Here is a 19,820-nt window from a genome sequence, read left to right on the forward strand (position 1 = left end):
GAAAGAAGGTAGAAACTTAACTGCTGATTCTTTTGGAGAGATAGGTTGCAGGTCTATGTCAGATCTTAAATTGTAGCATAGCCTACTCTCTTATAGGCTATGTGTAATATCTGTTTCAATCAGATGCTTTTGTTTTGCCTTAATCAGAATGTATGTCCTGTCCACCTGTGTTGCATCTCATAAAGACACTAGGGATGTAACGATTACCGGTGTAATGGTAAACCGCAAATTCAAATATCAAAATTGATTAGTGTGGAAACCTTGTGTTTAAGCCTTCCCAGCTTCATACGAGCCTGCTTTTCACATAGGCCTGGTACAATGAAACAAAACTGGTAGGCTACCCTACTGATTCTGTTGTCTAATTGATGGATTTAACCATGATTCGGATTAGGCTACACCTGCTTTTAAAAGACGACCATTTTCACCGCAAAACGTGCGCTGTAGGCCTATCATGTACCCATTCTGGGTATTTTTATGTGCGAGTCCACATTAATTATGAGCACCTTGGGTCAATTGCAAGTGTGCTATATAAATAAATGTGACTTGACTAATTAATAATGCTCAGCTCTGCCAGGTTTGTTTGTGCAGTCAGGATGTAGGCCTATGAATGTGAACGAAAATATGCTCTTCTCCAGTAATAATAGGCCACCTTAATTAAAATGCACCAGAATAAAGGAATCACTCAGTAACAAGCACCCCGTCTATGAGCACCCCCAGGTGAAAGTGAGTTCCAGTGTCCCTGGTTAAAAGTTGCACGTTTGATAAGGTTTTGCCTATATTTTTGTAATATAATAAACAGTCACACTTTTTAAAACTATTTCAGCTTATGTACTGTAGGCCTATCAGTGCTTTCTGGATATATTGAACACACTTTTAAAAATACAGCGATAATACAGAAAACCGTGATAATTTTGGTATTATCCCGTGATATTACCGTGAGGTGGAATTTTCATACCGTTACATCCCCAAAAGACACTGCCTTCTTGGTTTACTCTCGAATGCAGTAATAGTGATTATGCATGAAATAATACACAACTTAAGATCAGCCTTCAATGTAATAATGTAAAGTTTATTTGATTTTGTTTCACATGGATTCCATCAGGTAAGTACACAGTTTCTGCAGAATCTTGGATAATCTTCCCTCTGGATGAAGATAATTATCAATAAAACTAATAAGAATACTTCATATACAATAACACAACACTACCTGAACCTGTTGAGAGTATCACGAAACGTCATCCACTAAGAATTAAGTGTTTTTTTATTTTTATTTACCATATTTGTAAAGAGTTACACAGAGAGAATGAGAAGAGAGAATATGTAGAGTTGTGTGTGAGTGCACATGTTTGTGTGTGGGTGCGTATGTGTGAGCATGTATGTGTGGTTGTCTGCATTGTTGTAGCAGATTATATAGAGTATTTCTGTATGTCTTGAATGGTAGTGTGAAAGTTTGAAGAGAGAAGATGAGTGGCCAGATCAAAAGGCATTGATTGTTCTGTAAAAGTCCAGTTGCCACGGAAACCCTTCCGTTTGTTTATGCCCTGATGTTCTGTGCAATGCTGTGTGATGGGAGGATCTGCATTGGTTGCCCTGACAACCCTTCCGTTTGTTACCAAGCTGATGTTGTGTACATCCAATAACCACAGTAGGTGCAAAATGAGTTTGCTTGCAGGGACAACACCCTCTGTTCCTCTCCTTTCATGCCAGACCCTTCTCAGAAACATGCATGTCCGTGAAGGTACATATACTGAGTAATAACTGCAGAGGGGAGGTAGAGACAGACATGAAGGTCTGTGATGAGTGATTACTATGATACTGTGACAATCAATAGGGTGAGTTTATTGAGCGCAGCACTGTTCAATGTGCCTGAGGCACATGACATGGAAGCGACAGCCAGTGGTGTCAGCATGTCTGTGGGCCCAATACACTGCAGTTTCACTCTACATTCATTGCATAAAGGGATCGTATAATGCAACTAGTTAGTGTTGTCAGGCTGTCTCTGTGAAGCTGTTTTTTTTTTTTGCTGGTTCTATTGACATGCTGTGACTCCTTTGAGTTATGTGACAGAGAGGAGGTAAACACATGCAGTCCACGCTTAAGGAGTAGAGACTGGCGCAGCAGTCGACATCTAGAGAGCAAAAAGAGACACCCCCAATATACTGTAACAAGAATAAAAAGTTTGTAAGCCATAAAAATACTAAAGGATTTCGTATCTGCCTTGTCTGAAAATGACAAGTTATCTTATAGACCATCAATGGCAAGAGCATAGCAGGTTGTTAAAGCATACCATACATAAGACCATGCTAGTTACTTTTGCTGATGTTCTCCAGTTTGTGTGCCTGTCACATTTCAGCTTCTGTGGAGGTATTCAGTCATTCTGTGTACAGTTGTCTGCAGAACAATAATAGTTCAGGAATCAAATATAAAAGACAACACAATGGTTCTAGATGATACAGATGCCACTTATAATATAAATAAGACGAGATTCATTCATCACAGACAGTAAACCCTGCAAGTCAATGCTGTACGTTTCAGCTGCAGCTCAGATAATCCACCAGTGCCTGTTCTGCATACCTCACTGTATCATCCTCCTCTACCTCATGTTCTTCTCCTCTCTTCTCTTCTCTTCTCTTCTCTTCTCAGATCTTATTTCAGCTATTTCTCTATAACACTTCCTTTTTGCTCTTTAACTCTTGTTTCATCTACAATGGCTCATCCCAACAAACAGTCACAACAATAAAAAAAGAAGAATTAAAAAGTTGCTTCCTCTAAAATTAACACACCAGATGTTTGCAAAATGATAGCATGAAAACAAAATAAATACACAAACAAACAAACAAATAAAACAAACAAATAAATAAATAAATAAAACAAAAACAAACAAAAAATAAAAGTTATTTTTGAAAAATGAAAGGTGGACTGAACTACAGGCTGCTACATATACAACTTGTGTTGAATATTTCTGACCTCAACATAGTTTGCATAAGAGCTTATATTGAGTACAAAACTATTCAACTGTCAATACACATCAGTTGAATTTAAATCAGTATTTATAATATTGATATTTACACAGCACAAATACATTCTCCCAAGATTACTATAGCTCTCATCCTTCAATTAAATTATCCCCTTTTTAGATATAGATCTATAAATAAATATATTTAGTTTATCCATGTTTGGTAGAGTATTCAAGTTTCTTCTTTGTCAGCTTCTCTAAGCGCTAGATTGTTCCTGTGGTTGAATATTATGCTAGATAGCAACTGACTCAGTGAGAGGTTGGGTGAATCAGCCTTAATAAGTGGCACATCCACTCAAACTCAGATGCAAACTGGAATAGCTTTACATCGCATCAAAACAAGGACCCTTTCCAATTCCATCAGGCCACACCTTTTATAAAAGGAATGTCAGATTCCCTGTCCCCCTTTCCCTCCCTCATTCATTGGTCAGCTTACATATAAACAAACAGACAGATGGAGGAGTGAGGATTTGTGGGTAGCTGGCAGGTCCCACATGCTGTAATTATAACTCCACCCCCTGTATAACGAGAAGTGTGTAAGAGAGAGAGAGAGAGAGAAGTTATAAAAATGTTGCAAAAGACTAGTTGAAGTATAATGCAGCATGCATACAAAAGTTTAAAACTATCCAAAGTAACTTCACTTAGCATATAAAACACTGTTAGCCTACTACTGTCAGACATAACTACTAGAATAGAGAAAGGCTTAACTCATTTTACTTGTGAGGCCATCTTTTTTGTTTAAATAATGACTTTATAGTGCCCTCCACATTTATTGGCACCCCTCGTGAAATTGAGTAAAAAGAGACATAAAAATAATCTTTTGGCAATTCATTTTGGTGTCACAATAAAAACAAATAGGACAAATCCAACCGCAAAGGGAAACAAATTTATTAAAAGACAAGTGCCACAATTATTGCACCCTGCATTTCATACTTTTGTTACGCCTCCATTTGCTAATGTAACAGTTCGTAATCTATGATGGGATCTGGGAAAACCCATCACATAGTTACGTTTCACCAGTTTAAGGTGAAATATCCAGGATGTGGCTAGGATGGTATCCAGCATGTTGCTAGGGAACGGTATCCAGGATGTTGCTAGGATGGTATCCGAATCTTACGTTGGTGATATTTCACTAGAGAGAGTTGAAACGGAGCAGTAATCAAGGATTTTTGATTTCACAATGTGATGGGTTTTCCCAGATTCCATTCTTCTCCTATGACATCCCATAAAGTTGAAGAATAGAAACCAAGGGACCATTCCTCTTACAAAATCTCTTTCTACTGTAGGTCATCACGTGTGCATTCTCCTCTTTGACTCCATTTTATGTACTATTACTCTTTGCTTTTGTTTATGTAAAGCACATTTGAAACACCCCTGTGTATGAAATGTACTATATAAATAAACTTGCCTTGCCTTGCCACTGTTTTTCTGTGGAGTTTACTGTAGATCAGCGGACTGAGATGCCAATTACAGAACCTTATTTTTCTGTTCAGTAAACCATTTTTGTTTTGATCTGGACATGTATTTTGGTTCATTGACCTACTGAATGATCCAATCATGACCCATGTTTAATTTCTTGGCAGATTCTTTTTGAAAATGTTCAGGATTTTATTGGAGTTCATTAGACCATGCACCCCAATGAGGTTCCCAGGGCCTTTGGAATAAAAACAGCCCCACCATATTACAGACCTTCTACCATAATTATCATTCGGCACAGGGTTCTTTCCAGTATAGTCATTCTTCGGATGCCAGGTAGCGGTAAAGGATGCCAGGTAGCATAGCTGTGCATGTGGAACGTTAGTAAACCTCACTCCCTAACGCCTCAAGAGTAATGCTGGCATGAAAGCTAGCAGCCTGGGCTTTTAGCTTGATTGTTAACACGCTCGACTCCCGATCTGAGGTGGTGCTGTTTCGCGGGTTCTAGTCCGGGTGTGTGCAGGGCTGAACCGCGCAGGTTCAACACAACGCAGGTTACATGTGCACCAAACCTGAGTGCAATTTTCATGTTATCTGAAAATAGACCACGATTCCAGACAAAGTCCCTATAGCATTCAGTTGCTCCTGCTGTTTACATTTGTAATTAAATTACAGAAAAGGCTTTTACTAAATAATCTATAAGCATGGAGATCACTTTTGGAGATTTTTTTGAGACTTGGTGACCCCAAGATGATGCTTTTTTCTGTATCTCTCCAACAGTGATTCTTATGATTTTTTTGCCTCCCTGACCATCCACATGGCAAGGCAGGATAAGCATGGGTCTTTGTCCTAGCAAGTTTAACAATTCCAGTTGATTAGAACTTTTGATCATTTAAATCTTTTGAAGTGTAAATATAGGCAACGTTTTATAGCCATTCCCTGCCTTAAAAATGTCAACTGTCTTCCATTTTATTTACATTTAATGTATTCCCTTATCTTTCCCTTATTGAAAAATGACTAGGTGATTTTACCTCTGTGTCACTTCATACCTTAGTAAAAAAGGAAGTACTGGATTACTGCTGAAGTTCGAGGGGTATTAATAATTGTGGTATGTGTTTTTATCAAAATAGTAAATTTTTTGCCAGAATAAATTAATTGCTTCACTTTAAGGTTGGATTTTCCCTCATTGTTTTCATTGTGAGATTACAATAAATCACCAAAAGATCATTTTTTATACATGTTTCATCTAATCAACTTCAACAGGGGAACCAATAAATGTGGAGGGCACTGTATAGTTTTTTAGCTGTAGACCTTATTTCCTGTGTGTGTTATTTTTGTCATCGAAACCCATGTGTCTCACCGCAGACTGACACATTCACTGCATATGTTCACTCACCTCAACAGAGCCGTCAATCGTCCTCCAGGCTCACATCTGATTGGAGAAGGAAGTAGGCTCCTGTTCATAGCCGCCCTGGTTGTAGCCCCCCTCGCTGTAACCGCCTTCCTGGCCGTATTCGGGCTGATACCCGCCCTGGGAGCCAGCGTATTGGTCCTGTTGGCCGTAGCCTTCCCCGTAGCCCTGCTGCTGGCCGAAGGCGTCGGGCGCGGGGGGCTTCTCGCCCGAGGGCACATAGGTGCCAGCGAAGGCACCCATCCAACCCGTCTCCTTGAAGATGAACCACAGGTTCCCTCCCCACAGGATCAGATTGATGAAGCCAAATGCCTGGGGAAGGGCGGAGTGGGTAAGACCACAAGTCAGACCACTGCTGTATATCAGTTTATTTAGATTCAATGTGTCCTGTTCAATTTGACTGCAATTCATCAGTTCACATTAGGCTGGTGAAGTAAAATACTTACGGTACATATGTATATTAGATATGATTAAATAAGATAAGAGGTAGCTCAATTAAATTATATTCAATTAGGCTCAATTCATAAATATTTGATAGACCTGGATTCAAAAAACACAATCCAATCAATGTTCTTCATCTGATAAAATGCACTTGTCAGGTGTTTATTTTTTTTAAGTAGAATACGTAATTTAATAAATAACTGAGAAGTTGTGATTGCAGTTGAACTTTTCTCCAATTAGACATTGCTATGGTATGCCTCAAACCAAACCACAAATTGATCTCATCTCTCATATCAAATCAAATGTGTCTTATTTAACGTATCTAGTCATATCTGTTAGCATAGCATATGCATATGTGCATATGAGCATATTTAGAGCATAACCTTATCAGCATCTCTGCTGCAGCTGACTCAGCAAGACGCTCACTTAATCAATGCATTCCTCACCTTTGCTGTGTGTGACTTTGTATGATTGCATTCGTAAAACTGAATAAGTAACGGAATAAACATAAAACTATACTACAGCAATGGGAAACTTTTGTAATTCTGATGAAGGCCTTACAGGCCGAAACGTAGGTGAGTAAAGACTTGTCATATGGAGCCAGAGTGTGCGACATTTTTTTTACCATTTAAGCCTTTGTAAGAAAACACCATAGATAGGTTTCTCAGGGAGCATGCTTATTGAGAAATCAGTATTTTTCGCACCGTCTTTGTACCTGGTTTACACACTAAGTAAATGAATACATGTAAATACTAACACTGTAAAGCTTCAGCAGTAGGACCTATTGTAAGACAACAAACTAGACACACACCACAGGATCGGATGCCTTGGACAACTCCTTTGCATTCTCGTAAACAAAAATCCCACAAAAGGGATTTGGCGCCAAAGCCTGATGTAGTGTATGCAATGCAAAGATAACGGTCTAGAGACGCACCCCAGAAGTGATGAGGCTGAACACCACTGGGTTAGTCACCTTGGCCAACTCTATCAGTGTTGCCCATACATTGACTTATTTGTGGTGGCCCACCACAATATCAACACTGACCACCACACAATGATTTTTCCAGGTTGTACTAAATTGTACTTAAATGTTGTTAGCATCATAACCACACTGCGCTAATTTGTTGTTGCATTCAAGTTAATTATGCAAATCTACCACCACAAATAGAATTCAATTCTGTGGGAAACACTGTCTATGTAGGTAAAATAAGGGATAACAGGCGCTGAAGTGTCCCGAAATACAGAATTAATAGCCACCCCACTAGCCAATCAGAAAAGAGTATTTGTTGCCTCCGGGTGATCAGCAACAGTCTGGAAACGCACCACTGAAGTGTTGAGGCCGGACACCACCGGGTCGGCAACCTCACGGCAGCGGTTCTCCTCCCGGTCGCAGGCTTCGATGAGCGTCTTGACGTTTTCGGGGTCTGTGGCCACCTTGACGTTGGACAGGCCCTTCGCCCAGGCACAGGAGCAGACCAGCCACATGAAGGTGAATACCGCCGAGACGACAAAGTCCTGAGGAGACGGACAATATTTTTCATGTGATCTTCATTTACTCAATTACTGATGTTTCATGTTCAACATAGAGTTTTACTTAAACACCGCCAGTCCGCCAAGGCTATAAAGTTCTGGAGGAGACAGAGAATCATGTTCTTTTAACATTTCCTATTCAGATTTCAGATAATTATATTCATATTTTCTATATTTTCATTAACTCGCTTATTCATGTTTACCATAGAGCTTTACTTAAACAATTTTCTGCTGATGATTATCATTTTCAAAATGTTAATATTAGAGATTTATCTCACTCATTTCATTATTGTTAATATCACTGACATTAAGTCTTTGCTGAATAAATGTTTAATTCATAGATCTATTACTAAGCCCAATTACCGTAATTTCCTAACTATTAGCCGGGGTTTATACATTGAGTTTGCAACGTTTTTTTCATCTATGAGGTTAATGCACGGGGGCAGTTAATATGGTATTAATATGGTTTCGTTTTTTTTTAACTTGCATAAAACACTGTCCTGCGGTTTATACACAATGCGGCAAATACACAGAAAATTACTGTATATATTTTTTTTTAAGAAATATCAGATTTTTAATGAGGTATTAAGAGAAACCAAACCAACCAGAGAAAGAAAAAAGGGAGAAAAGAGAAAGGACAGTTAAAAAATAGATAGTGAGGTTTATTAAGAGCCGGGAGAGTGTGGAGTGGGAGATGAGGGATACTGTAAGGTCAAACAAAAGAGAATGACCGCACAGCAGAGTAGCTCCCAAACTTAAAGGTGCTCTAAGCAATGTTGGGTAACGTTACTTCTGTTGACGTTCAAACAAAACAAAGAGCTAGCTCGCTACTCCCTCCCCCTCCCTCCCGTGCAATTGAAACTCTCCTAAACACACATCTCATTGGTGATCGGCTGGAACAGTTTGTTATGTTTTTATGGTCCAGGCTGGAACAAGTTGTTATTGTTGCCGTTTTTGGAGCCTGGGCTGTCCACAGAGACCGCGTTTTTTTACAGTGTATTTAGGGCACAGGCAGCTAGCAGATGCTGAGGTGATGTTTGCTGTATGTGACAAAAAATGTTTTAGCTTAGAAAACCTCGTAACATCACCTTTAAACTAAAATTAAAAAATAAGTGGTTCGACCCAACATTTTGCCTGAAGAAGACCCTTTTAGTTCAAAACGTTGCTTCTTTTGGATTTGGGAGCTACTCTGTTGTGTGGACATTCTTCATTTTGTTTTACCTTATAATATACTTTGTCGTGCACCTGGCCAAAAGATAGGTGGGATGTGCACAGCACGTAACCCCTCTGCAAGACTAGATGAGCGATACTTACCACCTGAGGGCCCTTATTGTTCTCCTTGTACTTCTCCATGATGAACAGGTACACGGCGATGGCAACCATGGAGTAGAGGAATGAGAAGACCGCAATGGTGACGAAGAACTCGGCCGAGCCCGAGTAGTCTCCCTCCAGGAAGAGCCGCTCGGGTTTCTCCCCCCTGCAGGTGGGCGCGTCAAAGTACACCTGGTGCAGCCTGCAGGGAGAGAGGACATGGAGAAACTTACAGGACAGACAGGGGCCTAGCTGGAAGGCTTGTGTACAAGGGTCCTCGATAAAATATCTACATACATACGGGGGCCTTGCTAGAAAACTTGCGTGCAGGGGCCTAGCTAATGTACATGGGCCTATAGAAATTAGGGGCCTAGCAAAATAAATTATCCTCTAAAGAAAGTACAATTTCAGCCTCTAAAGTAAAGACGAAAGGAAAGAAGCTACACTGCTTGTTATACTGTATGTTGACTATGTTCAACAAAAATGGCAGTGATATTTCAAGGACATTAAGGAGATAAAGGAGTTCATGGATTGCACAAGATCTAGTGACCTCTAGGCATGAACTATCTTAAATCTAACTGTGGCCTACATGTTAATGACTACCTTTCCTAAGAATCACTGTGAGTGATGACGGGAGGTCACACCCAGATGACTCATACTCATGAGAAACAGACAGGCGTAGAGCTCTGTCATACACAGGAAGAAAATAGAGACAGAGGCCCAGAGCCCTGACAGAAGCACATATGCACACCCTTGTGCAATTCACTACATGTGCAATTCATTTACGCAAATAGCTTTGCTGATAAAGACCTGATGGTGGGAATTTTCAAAATTCAACCAGGAAGGCTGTCAGCTAGTGAATAACAATAATAAGCTTTATTTGTATAGCACCTTTCATCCAGATAATGTATAATATAATTGTAACATTTAACACAATAATAGAGAAGAAAATTATAATAATAATAATACATTTTGAGACTAAGGCTGCAAATTGTTGCGGTAGTATATATAGGCTTTGCTAACAAATGCTTAGGCTAGCAAATGCTTATGCTTAGACCCTGTTGATGTGGACTCTAAGCGGTTAGCCTTAGTATGTTGTTAGTATTTGTTGTGATTATATGAATTTATATACAGATATTTAAGGAACACAACAGACAAATGCCTAGGATAACAAATGCTGATGTGTTGATGTGGACTCTAAGCAGTTAGCCTTAGCATGTGTTTTTTATGTCAATGCACTCACTCCAGAAAGCCATGCTGACATTGCCCATTGGCATAGCCTCGTGCAAACATTTTAGGATCTCTTTCTAAGACCTCTCTAAGATCTTTGGTCTCGTGACCAGGTGTCAGGTGACCAGGTGTCAGTCACAGTCAGGTGTAGTTGTCAGGTGTGACGTGTAACACTGACCTGAAGGGGTATTCAAACTCCACCTCTAAGGCCAGGTCACTCTCTGACCGATTCTTGCACTCCACGCTCAGCTCGAACTTGCCCGAGTAGCCACCGCACGTGGAGAATGCAAAGATGGAAAATATCTGTGGAGGAGAAAAAAGAGAGATTAGAAATAAATAAAGAGAGAGTGCGCTGTATATCTGTCACAGTTCAGTGAGTGAGAAAGAGAGACAGGCAGAAAGCAATAGGGTCAGATTGAGGAAGTGAAAGAGCGTGTGCGTGCATTTGATGGGTAGTGATTGCATGTTAGATCATGAGGGGGGGACCTTCTGTGGGTAAAAAAAGGAAAATCGAAAGGTTATAGATATCAGGTGCTTAAGTTTACTGGAAGTTGCACTGCATGACTGCAGCAAAGAGAAAGAAAGAACCCAGCACATCAAGAGAGATTACGGGATGGCTATAATTAGAGGAAACGTTTGAAAAGAGGAAGGTGGAGGATCATTTTCCACTCACTATACTTATTTATAACAAAGACAAACAAACAAAAGGCATTATTTCTCCAAGACAGCCTACATGACTGCAGAAAAAGCCTCTTATGCGGTGGGTGGATATTTCTGCCCACATGGACAACAAAACACCAATGGCATGCTTTCTCATCTGCTGAATCCCGCCCTACCAGGGCTAAACCAATCAGAACTCACTGCTTGCAAACACACACACACAGCGTAAATCAGTGCTGCACCTGTTGCTATGGTTACCCAGATACCTAAAGCTGAGCATGTCTGGGAATAAAGGATTTTGAATGTGTGTGTCTTAGTGTTGTGGCCCCTCTGTGATATATCAAGTTTCAGCACACAGAAAGAATCCACACCTTAAGTGTAGCAGCCTTAGTAAAACACTCACATACACACATTCCTGCACACATGCACCTTCCCTAGCACGCACATACTCATACATACATACTCAAACTCATACTGAACTCTACCACACACACGCACATGTGTGCGCGGGCACACACACACACACACACACATACACACACAAGCACACACACTTATCCACTCTCACACTTATTACCAGTCTCATTTATACCTTTCTCTCTCACGCATGCACACACACACACACACAAACGCCTGCACACACACACACACACACAGAGAGGGGAGATTAGTTGGTGAGACTATTTTTACAACACCCTCCCTCCTTCCCTGCAGGCGAGATCCGATTGAATGGAAAATCCGGCTATTAATCTGACTGAGGTGCTTCACCATCTGTCACTAAACGTTGAACTGATTTACTGCACACACACACACACACACACACACACACACACACACACACAGGTACACACGTTTGCACCATTGCATTCCTTTGCACCTTAGCTAAAATAAAAACAAGTTTTGTGACAAAATACTGGTTCCTGCAACTTCTACAATACCATCACACTAAGGGACTACTATATGGGAGCAGACCCCTAGCTAGTGCAATGAAGGAGGTGAGAGTTCCTCTTCTTTGGACCTCTTTATTATGTATGGCAGGTCAAACACATTGGGGCTCCCCCTCTATAAAAACAGCAAATTGATTTTCTTCGTGTGGGACACTACTGCAGTGTGTGATGGATCCACAAAGATCTCTGATCGCTAAATGCAATATTATGCACACACCACTTTAATTACAGTAATAACCACAGTATTGATCCAAGTAACTGAAATTAATTCGGCATCTTGCTTTGTCGCTTAATCAGCGATCTGAATGGACGCTAATAGTAGGCATGGACTACAAATGATCTGAATTTTACCGTACCCTCTTCACCAATCATCCCCGCAACACACACACACACACACACACACACACACACACACAGACAGACAGACAGACAGACACACACACACACACACACACACACACACACAGACAAACACACACACACACACACACACACACACACACACACACACACAGACACACACACACACACACAGACACACACACACACACACAAACACACACACACACACACACACACACACACACACACACACACACACACACCCTCTCACCAAGCCACCATCCCCAGAGACCGTAGCCTCTAATCGTATTTGGCAGTCCAGTGGGTCATTATCGGTTTTTAATTATGGTTATGAAAGGGCAGTGTGTGTGAATGGGGGCAGAATGGGAGACAGAGGGAGTCATCTGATGAAGGAACGCCAGCATAAGACTGAAACAGATAAGGATGCGGAAAGAAGGTATCATAGCTCTACAGACTGCTCTTCTAAACATTGGCGATATGTGTTTTAAATATGTATTTGTACTGTCATCAGCATACTGTATCTTAAATATTTATTAATTAAAATCTTACTGGTTATATATTTAAGATATATCTATGTATGTATGCTTGCATCATTATTTGGCTAGTTTGAAATGTGCTAAAATGCATTTTCCTTGTGTACACTACACAGCACCTAGGTTCTGTACTCCATTCTAAATTACCTGTGAAACATTACAGATGTATTGGCTTCTGAAGCTTTTCTTGTCTTAACCAATCAGAACAAGGAGCTACATTTACAATCAGGGGTTAGACCTCTACAATGTCAGTCAAACCCAAGACTGGTGGTGATTGGCTGGGAGGTTCTGTAGTGAGTTTCTATTGGTGGAATAGGCAGAGGGCGGTAGTAGCCTGATTAGCAGTGTCATTGCTAGCTTCATTAGCTTCCATCTTCTCGCTTTGAGTTGTTCTACATGAGCATTTTGAGCAACTCTGTCTCAGTTCCGACATACCTTTCGACAGTTAGATTATATTAATTTAGTTGTTTCCTTATCCTAATCAAATACGTTTCATCATAATGTAGGCAAATATTCTTATGCACACTTTATTTCCATCAAAGGGAGGGTGTGTTGTTTCACTGACTTTGTATTTGTACTCAGTTGAGTGTTTGGTTGTTCTCCACTTTCAGCAGATTATCTAAAATCGCAAGATTTCTCCAAAAGACCACAGTGAAGTCCACAGTGTAAACTACAGGAAATGCTTTTAGCATAAGTGGAGTAGAGTGGATCAGATGGTTTGCTTTGCGGCCAATAGGGCTGGTGAATCAACGGGCAGAAAGGCAAATGAGGTTTACTTTGCTAATCTGTGTCCTTAAATCCAGGATTACCAAACGGCTCTCCAACTTTCTGCAATGCTCACAAAAAGGTAAATCTGCTGCTACCAAACTGCCTTTTTTGGTAAAAGTCATCAGGAATGAAGTAGACTAGATGACAAGCCATCCAAATAACACCACAGCCCTTCAGCATTGTGCCTCTCACTAAGATGGCCTAGAGTTGCTCCAGGTCTATTTTACAGTGATCTGATCATATTATATACCACTGTGAATCTATGCAGTTATCATCTACTTCAACAAACCATAGAGGGTTACAGATTTTAAAAATCAAAGTCAAATTTTGATGGCCTGCGTCAAGACTGACAACACCGATGTCACGGAATCACAGAATTACCCAATACTCTGAAAATATCCTTCACAAAATGAATGGTCACAGGGACAGCGCCATGGCACGGCAGCCCCGCTATCTTTACAAGGACAGACTAAAGCAGCCCCAGATTCACTCCCACTTTGTGTTTAACTTCTGCATTTTGTGCAACTCTACTGTAACATGCAAACTTGCACTGCTGTTTCTGTTCATTGGACACTCTCACGCTGCACCAGCCTGCTCCACCTGCCTCAGCGCCTGTGGCAGTCGCTCTCCGGGGACCTGAGTTTCCGCCCTCTTGCTTCGCCAGGCCGCTGTGTTTTTGTGGCCGCAGCAGTAAATAAGAGCGGAGGCAGAGCCGTTGCTTTGCCCTCTCTCCTCCTGACGCTGCAAACTGAGGCAACATCAAGTCCACCCCCCACCCCTAACATCACCGACAGAGTCAGCCAAAGACAGCACATTTCTCACCCCAGACTAGCTGTAAACACGGTAAATCACACCATAATTTGTTGCTACTGTACACAGTGAGAGTGTTTAATGAATATTAAATAGCACTTCAGGATTTAGATTTGTAATAGCTGTCCTGACTTGTGATAACAGCATAAACCAATCAGAGCGTGAACGAAGGTACTGGTAAGAGGGACTTGTAGGCTTGTCTTGTCTGTGCAGGTATTGAGTGGAGGACTGCGTGTGAGGGGAAGAAAGGCTCCATGGATGGTCTGAGTCTGACAGCACTGATAGAGTGGAAGATAATGGCACATCGTAGAAAGAAACAGGGAGACAGGTGGACAGAGTGAGACAGACAGCCAGCCAGGCAGCAGGAGATAGATAGAATCTTTTTGACATGGACACATGCAGACATAAACAATGTTTTTACTTTTTAGTTTACATGTATGGTCTATGTGTATGTTTGTGTGTGTGTGTGTGTGTGTGTGTTTGTGTATGTGTGTTTGTGGTGGGGGGGTATTGTATTGCATTGTTTTTTGTTTTTTTGTCCTCCATCCTTCTTCTTTTAACCTCTATTACCTATGGATATTTTATATACATTATATATATATTCTATAGATCTATGTATGTTACACATAAATGTCTATACACTGTTTTGTATCACTGTTTTGGCAATGCAGATGCCCCTTTTGTCATGCCAATAAATTACCTTTGAATTTGAATATTGTCTATAGTACAGAGTACCAGAGACAGTAAGGGAGACAAAGGGACAGCAGGAGATAGACAGATAGAGAGAGAGGGAGAGAGAGAGATATATAGAGAGAGATGAGAAAGAGAGAGATACAGGGGGACAGAAAAAGATTGATAAACTGAAGTACAGAGTACCAGAGACAGTAAGGGAGACAGATGGGCAGAAGGAGGGGAGGAGAGAGGAAGAGAGATGAATAGAAGAGACACAGAGAGGAAGACAGAGAGCTGACATACTGCTGGGGAGGGAAAAAAAGTGTATGAGCAGGCCTGCACCACTGCCATGGCAACACTATACATCGGGGATGGCTGAGGAACCGCGATACTGTTTCTATGGAGACTTGAAGGCAATTCTCACCTCTCTGTTCACTTAACACTTTACTTGGCTCTTCCTCTCTCACACTTGAGAACACACGTGCGCGCGCACACACACACACACACACACACACACAATGTTTCAATATTATATACTGAGGGACTTACCCATTGTAAAATCTTTATAAATGCCACTCTCTCTCTCTCTCTCTCTCTCTCTTGCTCTTTCACACACATACAGTATACACGCACACTCAAATACATAATTCATTGAACAAATACTCAACATAGATGGAAATATATATTCTGTTAACATTTACCAACACACACCCACACACGCTCACAGATCACGAATACAAGAAATCTGACACTTAAGAATTCAAACAAGTAGAAAAGTCTAAAAATTGCCATTCTCAGCCCTTTCCCTTGTCCTTTGGTCTTCTTCAAGTAAACACATGACTGCATATTTATGCAGCCGAGTGACCACAGGAAGGGACAGCCTGTGCACAGTGGCATACAGCGCGAGCTTGCCATGGTCAGGGAGCGTTTAATCTCTCACAGGCTGGCATCGGCCCAAGGTATAAACAGACTGGGCCGCCTCAGTTAGAGGAGAAACCACGGGGGAGGAAGAGAGTGGGCGCCCGCCATGGGGATACTCAGCCTGCCCAAGCATTAGGCTCCATTCACAGAGCTCACGTAGAAAGAGAGAGAGAGAGAAAGCAAGGGAGACAGAGAGAGAGAGAAGACAAAGAGAGAGACAGCAAGGGAGACAGAGAGAGAGAGAGAGAGAGAGAGAGAGAGAAGACAAAGAGAGAGACAGCACGGGAGACAGAGAGAAAGAGAGACAGCAAGGAACACAGAGAGAGAGAGAGGCATACAGAGCAATCTTGTAATTATAGCTGGCTAAATGAAAAGACAAATAAATAAACAGAGATGCAAGCACATAAACCCATTTTTCAGCATTACTGGATTATGACCTGACGTTGCTTATAATATCTCTTAGGCTATTGCAGATCTCTGATATGCCGTAGTGTTCCCTTTCACAGCTTCTGGGTAGATCTGATTCTGAGCACTTCGGACTTGTAACCGGAGGGCTGCCGGTTCAAACCCAGACCAGTAGGCACGGCTGAAGTACCCTTGAGCAAGGCACCTAACCCCTCACTGCTCCCCGAGCGCCGCTGTTGTTGCAGGCAGCTCACTGCGCCGGGATTAGTGTGTGCTTCACCTCACTGTGTGTTTCACTAATTCACGGATTGGGATAAAGTTTTATCCCAATTTTATTCCCTCACGGGATTAAAGGAGTAATATTATACTTATACTTATACATTCCTCATGTATTAGAACAGCGAAGAGGTCAGTGGCGGTTTGCCCATTGAACCACATGCTGAGTTCAGGTATAGGGCACACATATGTAAATGTGGAGAAGTACAGTATGTGCACAGATGACTAAAATGAAAAAAAAAACAGTGTAGGGAATGGTTTGGGTTAATGTATTACTCATTGAAGAAAAAGTAAAGTCACTCATGCGTTTTTCCAGTTTCTGGGCTGTTTTCAGTATGTACAGTTGGTATGTGTTGTTGTTCTTCTTCAAATTACAGACATTATTTACAAGACCAGCTGAAAAAAGATTCCCCAGGATAAAAAAATTAATCATATGTCCTGTTTTCTATATACTATGATTCTATGAGAGTAGTACTTATAGTACTCATTGCTGCACTAGCATGACCTTGTTGCACTGTACTTTGATTGTTTCCCTTTTTTGGATAACAGCATCAGCTAAATTAAATAAATGTAAATGTAAATCTTCTTTTTTGTGTTAGCTGCAGTATGCTCATCATGAAGAGGGATTGCCACAGCACAAACAGCCTCCTGTGGCTTGAAGAGTGGGAGTAAGCCCCTCTGATGTGATAAGGACCTTGAGAATTAGGCCTTGGCAGAGTATGTCTCCTCATTAGCTCATTAACTCCAGTCTCCCTTAAGCAACGGTGGTGGGCTGGAGAGAAGAGAGGGAGAGAGAGAGATAGAGAGAGAGACGGCAGATAGTGAGAGAGTGAGATAGTGTGATGATAATGAGAGAGAGGAATGGCAGGATGAGACAGAGGGAGATAGAGAAAGAAAGAGAGAGAGAAAGCCCGGATCATGGATCCAGAGACGGATCATGCCCCAACCATCAACTGCCCATAAGCTCAGTTACCTATTACTACCACACACTGTGACCCACCCACAAAGCTTTGGGATGTTCCCATCTCAGTATGAACAAAACACACACACACACACACACACACACACACACACACACTAGCCATGTGCTAACCATCTCTTTCAGCCACAGCAAGATCTGTTCATTGTCTGTACATTTATCTGCACATGAAGTTCATAAATGTGGATTACATTTAATTAGGCTATTATTCTGAAGACATTGTAGGTCTACAGAGCGTGCAGTGTGTGTCTGCGCAACTAGACAAAGAGGGTTCAGAGAACTACAGAGGTAGTTACGTTTGAGAATGTGTGCCATGGTAGCCCTATCATCCATAAAAAATATGTCTTCGTAAGCAGACAGAGAGAGCGAGAGAGAGAGAGGACCTTAGAAGGAGCATGACTGCAATACACACACACACACACACACACACACACACACACATGAACACTCAGAAGTGTGTGTCAAGGACCTCTGAAGGAGCACGACTGCAATACACACACACACACACACACACACACAAACACACATGAACATCCAATACATTCATAAACAGCACCAGATATGTGAGGCTGAGCACTAGAAATAGAAAACATGCAATAATCTTACAACACACTTCTACACACAATCTAGCTACCATACACAACAAATAAAAACAAACAACAAACAATGGAAAAATGGACACAAGAGAAAGTTAGGAAACAGCCTAAGCACACATCCCTGCATCATTTTGTGCCACACTGTCAACATTTTTGTCCCTCAAGTTTAAAAACATACTGAGATATTTCATAGCTCCTGTTCATCTATAATGAATAGATTCAGGTCTTTTCTGTGACACAGAGAAATGGAACTCCAGAGACTACACTGCAGCACTACACTGTTGAGGACTACTACTCAACCACCACTGAGATGGATTCATCCATGCCACACATTCATTTCCATGTGTCTGCATAGAAGCAGTGGTGCAAGCCAACACATTTTGATACATTATTATGGTTTCATTCCATTAAAAATCAAGTGTGAGTTTATGGACTTGAATTTCTTATGCCAAAATGTTTTTTGTGTGTGTTTTTTCTGTATTTACAAGTGAACTGGTCTCAGATCAGTTTTGACTTACAGGGAGGCTACACCAGGCACATAACTGAAGCGCTCCGTTCGCGACCCGCAAAAATTGTTTTAAAAGACTAGTCTATTTTTGTCGAACTTATGCACTGCTATCACATCTGGTGTAGCCAGTTCCACTGATCATAGTGGAAGCTATGTTGCAGCAGACGCAACGTAAACGGAACATTTCTACTGTACTGTATGCTCTCCCGACATCACACTTCTGTTAGATAGATAGTCCTAACAAACGCCCCAACAGGCCTGTACTGGCTGGGTTATGCTAGGTGCTGTAGACATCACAGTCTACAGTGGACTGGACCTGTCACATACAGCTACCCCACTGATATCTCTCTCTCTCTCTCTCTCTCTCTCTCTCTCTTTCTCTCTCTCTCTCCATCTCTCTGCCAATACTATGATTAATAATTTAATCCTGAGACACCACTACCATTCAAGTGACCTTCAGTTTCTTCAAAACACACAGACACACACACACACACACACACACACACACACACACACACACACACACACACACACACACACACACACACACACACACACACACACACACACACACACACACACACTTCCCATGGGGAGTGGACATAATGAAATGTTCTCAGTGTTATAGAAAGTATTCCTACTGATGTCTGAGAGTACAATGGCAGAGTAAAGATCAAAACGCTGAGGTAAATAACATTGTTTCATGACATACATAGAAGTGTATATGTACATACAACCATTTATAAACCTTAACCTATATGTACATACAACCATTTACAAACCTTTACCTATATGTACATACAACCATGTACAAACCTTTACCTTTATGTACATACAACCATTTACAACCCTTAAAAGTAAATAAAATAAATATGAGAAGCCTAAAAAACTGTATATTTTGTTGTGTTTCAGAGACATGATATAGATGAAACAGTTTGATATTCTCCCAATCAAACCCTTAAATGTGTACAGTAATTTGTTAAATTTGGGAAGCATTATGGAGTTGCTCAGTTCCTGCTGGAAGCAT

General features: G+C 41.1%; 1 protein-coding gene across 1 annotated transcript in view; it reads right to left on the minus strand.

The window, feature by feature from the left end:
• Positions 1-1,212: 1,212 nt before the first annotated feature.
• sypb (synaptophysin b) overlaps positions 1,213-19,820 on the minus strand; it is a 22,629-nt gene continuing 4,021 nt past the window's right edge. The window contains exons 3-7 of the mRNA XM_076277233.1: positions 10,534-10,658; positions 9,129-9,327; positions 7,608-7,799; positions 5,829-6,155; positions 1,213-3,534 (exon numbers count right to left, since the gene is read on the minus strand). Of these exons, the coding sequence (XP_076133348.1) occupies positions 5,859-6,155; positions 7,608-7,799; positions 9,129-9,327; positions 10,534-10,658 (813 nt within the window). The 3' untranslated portion in view covers positions 1,213-3,534; positions 5,829-5,858. The remainder of the gene's footprint in view (positions 3,535-5,828; positions 6,156-7,607; positions 7,800-9,128; positions 9,328-10,533; positions 10,659-19,820) is intronic.

Source organism: Alosa pseudoharengus, unplaced genomic scaffold (assembly GCF_046254945.1).
Source record: "Alosa pseudoharengus isolate Yale_2024_CS ecotype anadromous, Long Island Sound unplaced genomic scaffold, YU_APseudo_1.1 YU_APseudo_1.1_scf_9, whole genome shotgun sequence".
NCBI lineage: Eukaryota > Metazoa > Chordata > Actinopteri > Clupeiformes > Clupeidae > Alosa > Alosa pseudoharengus.